We start from the raw sequence: 14,263 nt of genomic DNA, 5'->3' as shown, positions 1-14,263 counted from the left end.
CCAGCATTTGTTATCTTTTTGTCTTTTGGATAAAAGCCATTTTAACTGGGGTAAGATGGTATCTCCATATAGCTTTAATTTGCATTAATCTGATGATTAGTGATGTTGAGCATTTTTTTAAACCTGTTTAATTCTGAAAGTTCTAATAAGATGTGTTCAGGTGGGAAACAAAAAGCTTCCTTATAAAGGGTATAAAAGATTGAAAGCAGGAAGCGGCTTTGACGAAACTAAGGAAGTTGCATCGCGCTTGCTCATTGAGTGACATTTTTAAGACTAAAGAAGTAACACATGACATATTTTTCACTCGAATTAAAATGTGACTTTGTTCACTGGTAAAAATGAAGAGGGAGATGGAAATGACCGGGAGTCGAAAAGAGAAGGTGGGTGGTCAAATGAAAGCCCCACTCTAGGTTCCCATTTTCAGAGTCTGATTCTTCCCTTTCCCCACCCACACCCTGGGCAGTGTTGTCATTGCAATCTTGCAAAACCTACAAGGAGCACTTCTCTTTTCTCGCTCCTGTGCCAGGCCAGTCTCTGCGCTCATCCCTTCGGTCCCCAAGCCCATGGGCAGAATGGGGCATGGAGGAAAAAGAAAGCCAGGTGAGTCGGGCACAGCGACCAACTCCATGGCGACTGGAGTCCTGGGAAAGGCAACCGTCCCACTTTTCTTTGGGTTGCAGTACCAACCGCAGTTGAGCATTTTTTTTAATATACCTGTTGGCTATTTGTATGTCTTCTTTTGAGAAATATCTATTCAGATATTTTAGCCATTTTGAAATTAGATTATTTCGGGGTTTTTTTTTTCCCTATTGAGTTGTTTGAACTCCTTACATATTCTAGTTACTAATCCCTTGTTAGATGGGTAATTTGCAAATATTTTCTCCCATTTTGTGGGTTGTTTCTTTGCTTTGTTGATTATTTCCTTTGCTGTGCAGAGCTTTTTAGTTTGATATGATACCATTTGTCTATTTTTGCTTTTGTTGCCTGGGCTTTTGAGGTCTTGCTCAAGTAACCTTTGCCAAGACCGATGACATGGAGTATTTCCCCAATGTTTTCTTCTAGTAGTTTCATAATTTCAGGTCTTAGATTTAATTCTTTAATCCATTTTGATTTGATTTTTGTATATGATGAGAGATAGGTGTATAACTTCATTATTCTGTATGTGGATACCCAGTTTTCCCAGCACTATTTGTTGACAAAACTTTCCCCAATGTATGTTCTTGGCACCTTGGTCAAAAATTAGTGGCTCATGCCTCTAATCCTTTAGGAGGCTAAGGTGAGAGGATCACTTGAGGCCAAGAGTTCAAGACCAGCCTGAGCAAGAGCAAGACCCTGTCTTTACAAAAAATAGAAAAATTAGCCAGGTGGGTGGCATGCTCCTGTAATCCTAGCTACTTGGGAGGATGAGGCAGGAGGACTCCTTGAGCCCAAGAGTTTCAGGTTGCAGTGAGCTATGATGATGCCAGTGTACTCTAGCCTGAGCAATAGAGCAAATCAAATGAGTTGACTGTAAATGCATGGATTTGTATCTGTGTTATCTATTCTATTCCATTGGTTTATGTATGTGTTTTTATGCCAGTACCATGCTGTTTTGGTTACTATAGCTTTTTAGTATAATTTGAAGTCAGGTAATGGGATGTCTCCAGCTTTGTTCTTTTTGCTCACAATGGCTTTGGCTATTCAGGGTCTTTTGTGGTTCCATATAAAATTTAGAATTATTTTTTTCTCTTTCTGTGAAGAACGTTATTGGTGTTTTGATAGGGATTGTATTGAATCTGTGGATTCTTTGGGTAGTACAGACATTTTAATAATATTGATTCTTCCAATCCATGAACATAGAATACCTTTTCATTTTTTTGTGTCCTCTTCAATTTCTTTCATCAATGTTTTATAGTTCTAATCATAGAGATTTTTAATTTCTTTGGTTTATTACTAGGTATTTTCTTTTATTTGTAGATATTGTAACTGGGATTACTTTCTCAGTTTCTTTTTAAGTGTTCATTGTTGGCATCTAGAAATGCTACTGAATTTCATGTTGTTTATATCCTGAGGGGTGATGTAGGCACTCCTATGGTCACCACAGCTGGCACTACAGAAGGTTGCACCTGAAGCCATGAAAATCAGCACAGCACTGGGGCTTGCCCAAGGCCCATGGCCACTACTTCCTCACTGCCACTGATGTTTATTAAAGGCCCAAGATCACTGTAGTCAGCGGGTGGTGAATCCTGCTGGGACTGGGTCCATCCCATCAGGACAACAGATTCCCTTTTGGACCAGGGTGGGTCTAGAAATGCCATCCAGTAGAAAAGACCAGGAGTGAGGGGCTTTAGGAATCTGCTGGTGCTTATTATTTACTGTAGATGTAGTACCCAAATTGTAAGACACAGTTCTCTGAACTCTCCCTTTCCTTCCCCTAAACAGAAGAAATCGTTTCTGGATGGATCTGCTTTGCCCAGAGTTGACACGGGCATTCCCGTCAGCCACCACAGCCGGTGTTTCACTGTGTCACACCCCAGGTCCGCTGCCTCCAAGACCAGTGCAGCACCAGGGCTTGCACTACAACTGCAGTCCTTGTGGGCTGACTGCCACTCAAGTTTATTCTGGGCCTCAGCCACTTTAGTCAGCTGATGGTGAAGCAGGTTGTGACTTGGGTTCCTCCAGCTGGGGTGGGAATTCTCCTCTGGCCCAGGGCTGGTCTAAATGCTGCTTCTGTGGCACTGGCAAAATTCTGCCCTGGGTGTCTTCCTCTGTGACAGGGCAGCACTGAGTTCTAACGCGAAGTTCCACACTCGCTTTTCTCTCCCTTCCCCAAGCACAGATTCTCTCTCCATGTTCCATTACCTAGGGTTGGCATCGGCAATGCCTCTTTCCTTGATGTTATGTTCAAACCAGGTATTGTGATTGATCACCTGATTTTTTGGTTCTTATGAAGGTGCTTTCTTACATGGATAGTTGTTCAATTTGGTGTTCCTGCAGATGGATGATTGCTGGAGGGTTCTAATAGGCCATCTTGCTCCACCTCCTCTGACCTCTTCCCTCTTTCATCTTTCTTATTTCTCCTCTGGTCACCTCTCATTTTTCCCCCTCATATACCACAGCTACTTTTCCTCATAATCTTTTACTCAGCAATCAAATATCTGGAATAACAAGTATCTTTTAAGTTTACATTTCACACACATAAGGCCAAGAGCTCCTTGAGGACAAGGAATGTCTTGTTCATCTTTGTAGCTCCCAAAACACCTGGCATAGTACCTGTCTGTGCCCCAGAGGAATACATACATGAAGAGGTGGATTTTCATCACAAACTCCTCAGGTCCTAAATAGATATGGGCTTTTTTTTCCCATTTTGTTCTAACAGCCTCTAATCTCCACTCCTGGTGCCAGCTCAGGGACAAAGCTAATGGGCAAGGATGGAAATACCAGCATCTTCAACATCTCCTACACCAACTTCTTCCTGGTGGGTTTCCCTGGATTGCAAGAGTGGAGGCCCCTCCTGGTCCTGCCTATTACCTTCCTCTATGTGAGCATCATCTGTGCCAATGCCCTGGTCATCCACACTGTAGTTGCCCAGCGAAACCTGCATCAGCCCATGTATGTGCTCATTGCTCTGCTCCTGGCTGTCAACATTTGTGCTGCCACAGCTGTGATGCCTAAAATGCTGGAGGGCTTTGTGCATTATGCTAACCCCATATCACTGCATGGCTGCCTGGCCCAGATGTTCTTTATCTACTTCACCCTGCTTCTGGACTACAATCTCCTTCTGGCCATGGCCCTGGACCGTTATGTGGCCATCTGCCACCCGCTCCGCTATACTGACCTGATGACCTCCCGCCTGCTGGGTCTGCTGGCCATTCTTGCCCTGACACGGAGCCTAGGAGTGGCAGTGCCCTTGGTGGTACTAACCGCACAAGCTCAATTCTGCCAGACAGGAATGATTCAACACTTCACCTGTGAGTACACTGCACTACTGAGCATAGCTTGTGGAGACCTGACTTTCAACAACCGGCTGGGGCTGGTTATGCGGTTGGTCACTGTGACCTTTGATCTAACCCTACTGGGGACCTCCTATACTCGCATCATTTATGCTGCCTTTCAGATCTCTTCTGGAGGAGCCCGAGCCAAGGCCTTGCATACATGTGGCTCCCACTTGCTGGTCATCCTCACCATCTACCTCTCTGGTCTTTCCACTTCCATTGTATTCTGAGTAGCCAGAACTGTGTCTCAGGATGTCCAGAATCTTCTCAGTGCCATATACTTGTTGCTCCCAGGAGCCTTGAATCCTGTCATTTATGGGGTGAGGACTAAGGAGATCCGGCAACATGTAGAAAAGATGCTCTGTGGAAAAGAATCAGCCCAGAATGTTAGGGAGAAACCAAAGAGGCTGCAGAACATGAGAGTGGAAAGGAAATTGCCAGGGTAAGAGAACTTAATCAACATGAGAAATTGGGGCTGTGACTTCTGCGAACAAGAGATAAGCAGGCAGTACTCAGGGACAGCCCAGAATTTCCTGAGCAGACTAGACTCAACAGCAGGCCCATTGTTGGTCTATTATTGCTTATTGAATTCTTAGAATGTTCTGTTTTCACCCCAGTAATAAAATTGCTTTTACCTATTTATCCTTCTTAGTTTTTTCTGTCCTCTTTCCCTCAACTCCTGTGAAAGCTCCGTTAATGTCTGGATATATGGAGCTTCACTAGGAAGCAGGTCCTGCACAGGTGATCCCAGTCTGGTAGACACCCAGACCAGGTCTTCTCCTGGGTCTCAGCTTACTGGCCCAAAGACCAGACTAGGCCCTACCTTGGGGAGCCCAAACTGAGCAAAATACACAGATCAGACCCTGAAGCCTCCATGCTAACTTCAGGCATAAAGACAGGGTCCTTCCCTGGAGCCCAAGTCTGACCCAAAGACTAGACTAGTACCTGATCTGGGACCCAGATCCAAATCTGGACCAAACCCATAGGTCAGGCCATTCTTCCCATGGCATCCAGTGTGATCTATCTAAACGTTATCTCCTGCCTAAAAGACTTCCACAGCTCTCTATCATCTGTAGAAGGGAGTGGCCTTCAGGGATGTCCCATAAAGGGGCTGTGGTATATGCATACAGAATCATCTGTAAACCAAGCCTGAATTTTCTCTTCCTCTGTCAACTGATCATTGGGGGTCTGGGAGTGGTGGCTCATGCCTGTAATCCTAGCACTGTGGGAGGCTGAGGCGGGAGGATCGCTTGAGCTCAGGAGTTTGAGGCTGTAGTGAGCTATGATGATACCACTGCACTCTACCCAGGGTGACAAAGCAAGACCCTATCTCAAAAAGAAAAAAGAAAAAAAAAAAAAACCCTGATCATTGGGAACTCCCCATGAGGCCATGGGTGCAAGCTGGGAGAGAGAAGACAATATAGTTAGAGTGTGGACTATGTGCTTTTGAGCCACTTCATGTAACTAACTTACTTGTTATACCACTTCCATTGATAATAGAGTACTGCTGTGCATGTTCAATTTCATGGTGGCATCAGACAACAGCCAGTTCATGGACAGCTCAAGTCACATGGTAATTTGGTGGCCCATGGTTAAGTGCTCAGGCTCTACTAAGGCCAAGTAGCAAGCCAAAAGCTATTTCTCAAAAGGAGAGTAGTTATCTCCAGAGGATGGCAGGGCTTTGCTCCGAAATCCTAAAGGCCTGTGCTCGAATTCACCTATAGGGGCCTGCCAAAGGCTCCAAAGAGCATCTCTAACTCCCACTGACACTCGAAGCACCACTGGATGTGATGGATCATGTGGCCCAAGTAGCAGAGCAGCTTGCATGGCAGCCTGCACCTGTGGCACTGATTTCTCTTGTTCTGGGACCCACTCACAACCAGCAGCTTTTCAGGTCACATGGTAAATTAGTTGGAGCAGTACACTCAAATGTGCTACTCCAAATGAAACCAAATGAAACCTAAATTCAATGGGATAACTGGATACCAGAGTGGCAGGTGGTGACACTTAATTGCTAAAGATAAGGTGGGAATGGTTACAATAATGATGTTTTGCCTCCAAAATCCAAAAAGGCCTACTAGCTATTTCATGGTTGTAGGAGGGGCCAGATGCAACAATTTATCCTTCACTTTAGAGTTGATATCTCAACAGGCCTCATACGGCTAGCTGCTTAGAAATTTCAATGACATAGAAAGCCCCTGAATTTTACTAAGATTTATTTCCCACCCTCTGACATGCAAATGTCTTACCAGTAAGTCTAGAGTAGTTGCTAATTGCTTGCTCACAAAGTCCAATCAGTATGTCATCAATGTATTGGACCAGTGTGATGTCTTATAAAAGGGAAAATTGATCAAAATCCTATGGACTAACAAATGGTTCCAACATAAAGAAAATACAAATATTCAAGGTGATGGATTTGAACTTTACAATCTAAATGCATTAAATTATCACATGTACCCTGAAATGATATACATCTATTATGTATCAGTAAAAGAATTTTTAAATCCTGTGAACTAAATTATGATGTAGGGCTGGAGAGGTGATAAACCCCTGAGACAGGACAGTGAAGGGGTATTGCTGGCCTTGCCAGCTAAAAGCAAACTGCTTCTGGTGATCTTTACTAAGGGGTATCAGAAAAAAGCATTTGCCAGATCAATAGCTGCATACCAGGTACCAGGGGATATGTTAATTTGCTCAAGTAATCAAACTGCATCTCATTAGAGTCACCACATAGTTAAGCTTATGCTAATTCATTGTTATTCTTCAAGATCCATCTGTTTTCCACACAGGCCAAATAGGTGAGTTGAATGGGGAAGGTATGGGATTTACCTTTCCTGCATACTTCAAGTCCTTGATGGTGGCATTAATTTCTGCCACCCTTCCAGGAATGCAATATTGATTTTGGTTTACCATTTTTCTAGGTGGAGGAAGATTTAGTAGTTTCCAGTTGGCCTTTCCCACTATAATAGATCGTACCCTTCAGGTAAGAGAACCAATGTGGGGATTCTGCCAGTTGCTGAGTATGTCTGTTTCAATTATGCATTCCCAAACTGTAGAAATCCCCACAGGATGGCTTTGAGGACCCACTCTTAGATAGACTGGAGCTAAAAGTCCATAGATCACCTGATCTCCATAAGATCCTACTCTGACTGGTGAACCTAAGTGATATTTTTGGTTTCTTGGAATTAGTGTCAGTTTAGAACCTGTGCCCAGTAATCCCCTAAAGTTTCATTATTTCCTTTCCCCCAATGTAGTGACTCTAGTCAACTGCTATAGGTCCTTTTGGGAAAGGCTGGAAGACTTATAAATATACATCTTTGGTAGTATAGTAGGATCCTCCCTCAAGGTGAACCTAGTCTTCCCTTTGTTCAAGACGTTCTGGGTCTATAAACTGGCTCAAATCAGGAAGTTGATTGAGGGGCCAAGATTCCATTTTTGTGACTCAAATTAGACTTTTGTTCACTTGAACTAAAACTCTTCTGCTCATACAGATCAAGTAAGAATTTAACAGACTTCCCACGTACTTCATATCTAGGAACTCCATGATCAACTAACTGTCAAACCACAGGTCTCTGTATTGCTTTGACTCTGCTGTCCACTATGGTAACCATTCCCACCTTGCCTTTGGCAATTAAGTGGTGCTACCTGCCACCACAGGATCCAATTATTCCCATTGAATTTAAGTTTCCCAATTCAGTGGCAGCAGTTCCCATTGTAATTTCAGACCTACGGAAAAGAGCAATCATAGAGGTCTTCAAGGATGCTGGAGCTCCCCTCATAAATTTATTTTTCACAGTCGTGGTGAAAGGTATGTCTTCTAGAACCCCATCAGTGTGGGTGAGAAGTCTTAAATGATAAATCCATTTTAACAGTTTAATCTCTCTAAGCCTTTGGATCTCTTACTCTACTGTGTATCAATGTAGGCCTGGCATTTCAATTTCATTTACTATAGGCCACCTTGTTGTCCATGTTTCAACCAACCAACCAATCAACCAACCCGTTAGAGCACTTTCTAATCCCCCAAGCTGCAACATTAAATCCAAAATCTGTTTTGTGGGCCCATGTCAATAAATTGAGCTTGATCCAACTTTATGTTTCTTCCATCATTATCCCATACCTTTCATATCCATTTCTGCACATACTCCCAAAGGGGAAAAATTATGTAGTTCTTTTGGAGTGTAGCACACCTCCTCATGGATCATACTTTGTACCTTACCTTTAGGGGCCTGCTGAGACTTTAGTCTACTTATAGGTTTAGAAACAAAGAGGGGTGGTGGGGGTGCCTCCTAATGACAAATAGCAGTGTCTTACAAGGCAATTACCTCAGAGAAAGCCATTAGTTTCCTCAGGCAAAGTTGACCTCAGATTGGGTAGAGCATTTGCTTATACTGGCAACAAAGACTCAACAGAATTTGGGATTCAATGTTTCCAGCTTCATCAGGATTTTCCCATATATCCCCATTCCAATTTTCAGGGTCACATTCATTCCCAATCAATGTCTTCACTTTACTCAAGTCAACTTTACTTAAAGTCTAAGATTTAAATGTTAATCTCATCTAAAAAAAATACCTTCACAGCAATATCTAAACTGGTGCTTGACCAAATATCTGGGTACCATGCCCTAGTCAGCTGTCAAATAAAATTAATCAACACAGATCTCTAGGCTCAGAGCAAGCCTACCTAAGCATGGAGGGAGTGCCCCAGAACAGAGCAAAGACTGGGAGAGCTCCAGAAATTCAAAGAAATCTCTTGTCAAAACATTAACATGCACCAAAGGAACAAAGACTTGAGCAATCACACATGACAAGGAATAGTATCTGTAAAAAAATAGCTTGGAAACATTTCAAATAGAATACTATAGCCTTCAGCATAAAGAAAAAAAAAAAGGAAATAAACAAATAAAAAAACCCAGCAACAAGAAAACCCCAGTAAAGTCTGGAGGAGAATCTGATTTCCAGGTTACCTCATTATAATAATCAAATACCCAATTTTCAACAACAACAATAAAACCACAAAGCATACAAAGAAAGAGGAAAACTTGGCCCACTCAAAGGAATAAGATAAAGTGACAGAAACTATTCCTGAGGAAGCCAACATATTGGACTTACCAGACAAAGACAGTAAAACAACTGTCTTAAATATATTCAGAGAGCTAAAGGAAAACATGGACAACTAAGTAAAGATAGTGAGGAAAATAATTACTAAAAATATCAGAATATCAACAAAAGAATTAAAAAGAATCAAAATCTAGAGTTGAAAATAATAACTGAAATGAAAAGTTCACTAGAAGAGCTCAACAAATTTGAGAAGGAAAAGAGAATCAGCAAACGTGAAGATAGAAGAATTGAAATTATTGAGTTTGAGGTGCAGAAAGAAAAATAATAAAGTGGACAAAGCCTAAGGGACCTGTGGGACACCATCAAGTGGACCAATAGATGCATTATGGGAGTCTTAATAAGAGACAGAAGAGGGCAGAAAGATTATCTGAAGAAACAATGGCCAAAAAATTTCCCCAATTTAATGAAAGCCATGAATCTACACATCCAATAAGCCCAATAAGTGGGATAAACTCATAGACCCACACCAAGACACATAACAAAACTGTCAAGAGCCATTAGGATGGCTATTATCAAAAATATGAAAAATAGCAAGTTAGTGAGGATATGGGAAAACTGGAAGCCGTGTGTATTGCTAGAGGAAATGTATAATAAAATGGTTTAGCCTCTGTGGAAAAGTTTGATAGTTCCTCAAAAAGTTAAACACAGAATTACCATATTTTCCAGCAATTCCACTCCTATATATATATATATATATATATATATATATATATATACTCAAAAGAATTGAAGGCAGAAATTCAATAGATACTTGTATACCAATGGTCATAGCAGCATTATTCACTATTGCTTAAAAGGAGGAAGCAACCCAAATATCCAACAGATGAACAAATTAACAAAATGTCGTATATACACACAATGCAATATTAATTCTGCCTTAAAAAAGGAATTAAATTTCGATACATGCTGCAACATGGATGAACTTTTAAAACATTATGTTAAGTAAGCCAGACACATAAGGATAAATACTGCATTTCATTTATATGAGGTACCTAGAATAGGCATATTCATAGAGACAGAAAGTAGAATAGATATTATCAGGGACTAAGGGGAGGAGGAATGAAGAGTCTCAGTTTTTATGGGTACAGAGTTTCTGTTTGGGATGATGAAAAAGTTCTGGCAAAGGATAGTGGTGATGGTAGTACAACACTGAATCTACTTAAGCCACTGAATTGTATGTTTAAAAATGGATAAAATGGTAAATTCTGTTATATATATTTTACCACAGCAAAAAAAAAAAAAAAAGGAAAAAGGCATACAATATAAAATTACCTCCCTGAATTCTCAAAGAACAGAAAATATGTTTCTTCAAATTTGACCTTTATATGAAAATAAATGACAAAATTAATCTCACACAATCGCTTAGAAATGTTTATTTCAGAATGACCTATAGGACCATACCTAGAATAAGGTCCTATTAGCACTTCTCATGAGTTGTCTCTTAGTTTTGCTTCTTGAGACCTACAAGTCAAAGCAGTAAAACTAAGTCTCCTTAACAAAAAACTGAGGTCATCAGAAAAGCAGGGCTAAAAGGGTGATGAAACTTTAATCACTCCTTATCTGCAAGATGACTTCTTCTGCATTCTTAAACTTCTACTTTCTAAACTTGGAATATAGAAACAGTACTTTAAATCTATTGTTCTTTTTGCTGCAATAAGGTCCAGCAAAGCCTTATACCTACTTATGCTCAAGAAGTGGTTTGGCTATTGAAGACATGCTGGCTTCTTCTACGCCCCTCCTCAGGATCCACACATCAAACACTCATCTCTATTCTCCAAAGAGCACACCATGGCTGCTGTGTTCCTCTCTTTCTCTTCTTCCTCTTTTGATATCTTTTCCTTATCTTTCAGCTTCTCCTTATTTAGAGTGAACTGGATCGGATTAGCTGCTGGTCTTGTCCTTAAATAATACATCCCGGTCTTCAGACCCTACAAGGGAAGTAAATATAACTATTAGCAAAAACTTTTGTTAAAACAGTAGACATTCAAGACCAATGTTTTAAAGTACATTCCCATAAACCAGGTCAAACTCTTCTAAACTTGGAATTCCATCTCCACTAGGAGTGCCATACCCTGTTCCTGTCACCCCCAAAACAGGCTTATCTCTTTGGAAATGTCAAATATTTTTATTCTCTTGTTTTTGTTTTTATGTGTATAACTTCCAAGTTTGCCTAGGACAACACGTCTATCTTAGTTGTATAATAACAGACTATGACCACTTCAAGGTAAGGATCATCATCTTCTATTCAGTATCCCTGATCCTGGCACATTAGATGTTTAATAAATGTTTGTTAAATTTAAAAAAATTTTATAATCCTATATAAATACCTATCACACTGCCAAGGAATAAGAATACAATCTAGAATCACAAGACTTTACAGATTGCAATGACTAGCCAAGTAATTTGGCTTTTACACTATAGATAAAGTGGGGAAACAATGGACATTTTGAATAGTGGGTGACATGTGCAAAGTTTTACTTTAGGGAATGATGATAGTGCACAAGATGGCCTGGAGCAGAGATATTAGAAGCAAAGAGGTCAGTTAAGAATAATGACAGTGGAATAGGAAGGAAGGTATTCAAGAAATAGCACAAAGGAACAAACAACATGACTTGGTGAGTAATTCGTGGAGAATAACGGAAGGAAAGGATCACAGGTAACTCCAAGTTTTCAAACCTAAGAATGAAATAATCTTAATAGAAATAAGAAAATCCAAAGCAAAAACTTGATATGGTATAAGAACCGTCGGTTGGTTTTAACATATTAGATTTGAACTTAAAGAAAAACTTCTAGGTAGTAATTTTTAATAGGTAGATAGAACATGAAATTGTTCCAATTCCAAAATATCCCACGCTGATAATAAAGTCCTCCTTGATTTTCTCTACCAACCTGCTTCCAGCCGTAGAAGTGCATACTAGTGAGTTTGCCATAGTTAGGCTCAGCAATATGGATGTTCAAAGACTGGCTTTGATCAATGAAAGCACCTCTCTCAGCTGCCATCTTGAGAACAGTTTTCTGAGAGATTTCCCATACAGTTTTATAAAGTTGCTTCAGGTCATCAGGAATTTCTGGTATGCTCTAAAGAAGGGAAACCAAATGTTTATTCCACCCCATTTGAAGAAAGCAGTATGATTATAGAATAATGACACAAGGGTCTGACCTTGGTTCTACTTCCTGCTAGATCTAACCCTAACCATTCAGTATCGTATGATGCAATACTTGTCAAGTTTGTCAAGACCGCTCACCTCTGGCTTAGAAAGCCCAAAAAAACTCCATCTAACCAACCAATTATCAATCTGGTGGTAATGATTTAAGCATCCATTTTTAATTTGTTTATGGCCAAAACATTCATTGTTCTAGAGGCACTTAAAAAAGGAAGGAAAAGTCAGCACTAAGCAGTAATAAATGACTCTTGAGTTGCAGAAAACAAATAATCAGGGCTGTAACTCACAGGGATATGATCAAGGGAAGCAATGAGATAAAACCCTTTAAATAAGCTAGGACTCCACAAACTCCATTTGGAGTACAAAGAAATCAAGTTTTCTTAGGTCTAGGATTAATTTACAATAAAACACACAGACTGGCTAATGCTACAGTTTCTGGCTCAAATATAGAGATGTTATAGAACTCTTTATCTATGTTGCCACGCAGATCAACATTTAGTCAGAGGCCTCTACCTACAAATAAATCCGTCTTGATCCTCAGTTGCAAATTTTATGGTTGAACACTATTTGTGACTTTGTCTTTTGGACTATCAACCCTCAATCTCTACCATGCTTTTTAATTAAGTCTGATTCTCTAATTTCAGACTTCGTATCAGTGATTCCCAAATTTTGATACACTTTGGAAGCATCAAAGAATCTTCCAAAAATACTGATGTCTGCTCCCACTCTCAGACATTTTCATTTAATTGGCAGAGGGTACAACCTAAACTGCAGGATTTTAAAAGCTCCCCAACTGATTCTAATGCAGAAAAGTTGGGTGCCACTACTTTAAATTATTGCACAAACAACAAGAGGGAAAGAGCTATGTAAAGATGTGTATAATCCTAGCACAACAACACAGAAGTGTACAGAGCTACATAAGCAGAGCCTGTATAAACACAATGAAAAGCTATTCTCTCCATTGTTTGGGATAAGTAAGGAGGCACCACAAAGTCCAACTCAGCTCCTCAAGTACACACTTCATTTTCATTCTGTACCTGGACAGAGCCATTGCATGCAATAATCTGGTTTTTCATCTTTTCATCCCATAAGCCCCGCTCAGTAAGATCTTTCAGTAAGTGAGGATTTACAATCTGAATGAAAAAGCAAAAAAGATATGAAGAAATAAGTAACAATGACAGGGCCTGCATAGGATCACAGGTCTAATGCTTAAAATAAATAAGATCACCAAAGAATTATTTAACATCAGATTGCTTAGTAAATTCTATTTTTTATGAAACTGAGATGCCCATCCCACCACATAAAAGCTATATTCCTTTAAGATCACGATAAATATTATTCAAGAAACACAATATAGTGTAGTATATGTATATTAAATCATTACATTGTACACCTTGGATATATACACAATTTTTAATTGTCAATTTTATCTAAACTGACCTAAAAAATTTTATTTCTCAGTAAACCTGAAATGAATATTTTAATGTAAAAAAAAAGAGGAACATAAAATACAGCATTTGCAAAAGTGAAAATAACTAACATTGCCTAAGATGGGTAAATCTAAACAAATTGATTTTTTGTCTATGTAAGGATAAAATAAATACTTAAGTAAAAAAATTAGAAATGCATCCTCCCCAAACCTTACAGAAATTTATTTCAAGATATCTGGAAATTCACAAATAAAAGTATTCTAAATCAGTGGTTCTCTACCCTAGCTGCAGATAAGAATTTTTTTTTTCTCTAATCCTGTTTCAAAATGCACATAAGAATTACCTTAAAACAAAAGCCCACTGGTTCTGCCCACCAGAAATTCTGATTGGTAACCAAGTCTGAGAAGCATTCTTAAATGATACTTCTATACACATTTTGAGTATTCCAACTTAAGTATCTGAGGTTGTAGCATATATCACTATGATTATATAATGGTTAAACATCACTTGAACTCTAATATCAAATTACTTTCATATTCAACCCCAATCATCCATTCTTTCAACAGATATTTATTAAA

The 14,263-nt window shown here is 39.7% G+C and overlaps 2 protein-coding genes and 1 long non-coding RNA gene across 3 annotated transcripts in view; 2 read left to right on the top strand and 1 right to left on the bottom strand.

The window, feature by feature from the left end:
- Positions 1-526: 526 nt before the first annotated feature.
- Positions 527-14,263, top strand: part of LOC123642329 — a 34,889-nt gene continuing 21,152 nt past the window's right edge. The window contains exons 1-3 of the long non-coding RNA XR_006736439.1: positions 527-600; positions 6,896-6,957; positions 7,699-7,782. This is a non-coding gene — a long non-coding RNA (uncharacterized LOC123642329). The remainder of the gene's footprint in view (positions 601-6,895; positions 6,958-7,698; positions 7,783-14,263) is intronic.
- On the top strand, positions 3,362-4,472 carry LOC123642328 (olfactory receptor 52Z1-like). The gene is given in 1 exon segment (XM_045557328.1): positions 3,362-4,472. A coding segment is annotated over 1 exon segment (1,020 nt). The 5' UTR covers positions 3,362-3,400; the 3' UTR covers positions 4,421-4,472.
- The window catches only part of RRM1 (ribonucleotide reductase catalytic subunit M1), a 43,174-nt gene continuing 39,352 nt past the window's right edge, over positions 10,442-14,263 (bottom strand). Inside the window, exons 17-19 of the mRNA XM_045557327.1 lie at positions 13,293-13,388; positions 11,981-12,169; positions 10,442-11,019 (exon numbers count right to left, since the gene is read on the bottom strand). Coding sequence (XP_045413283.1) covers positions 10,831-11,019; positions 11,981-12,169; positions 13,293-13,388 — 474 coding nt within the window. The 3' untranslated portion in view covers positions 10,442-10,830. The remainder of the gene's footprint in view (positions 11,020-11,980; positions 12,170-13,292; positions 13,389-14,263) is intronic.

Source organism: Lemur catta, chromosome 7 (genome assembly GCF_020740605.2).
Source record: "Lemur catta isolate mLemCat1 chromosome 7, mLemCat1.pri, whole genome shotgun sequence".
Taxonomy (NCBI): Eukaryota; Metazoa; Chordata; class Mammalia; order Primates; family Lemuridae; genus Lemur; species Lemur catta.
Note: the sequence above shows the minus strand (reverse complement) of the source record. Positions and strands in the feature narration are given on the sequence as shown.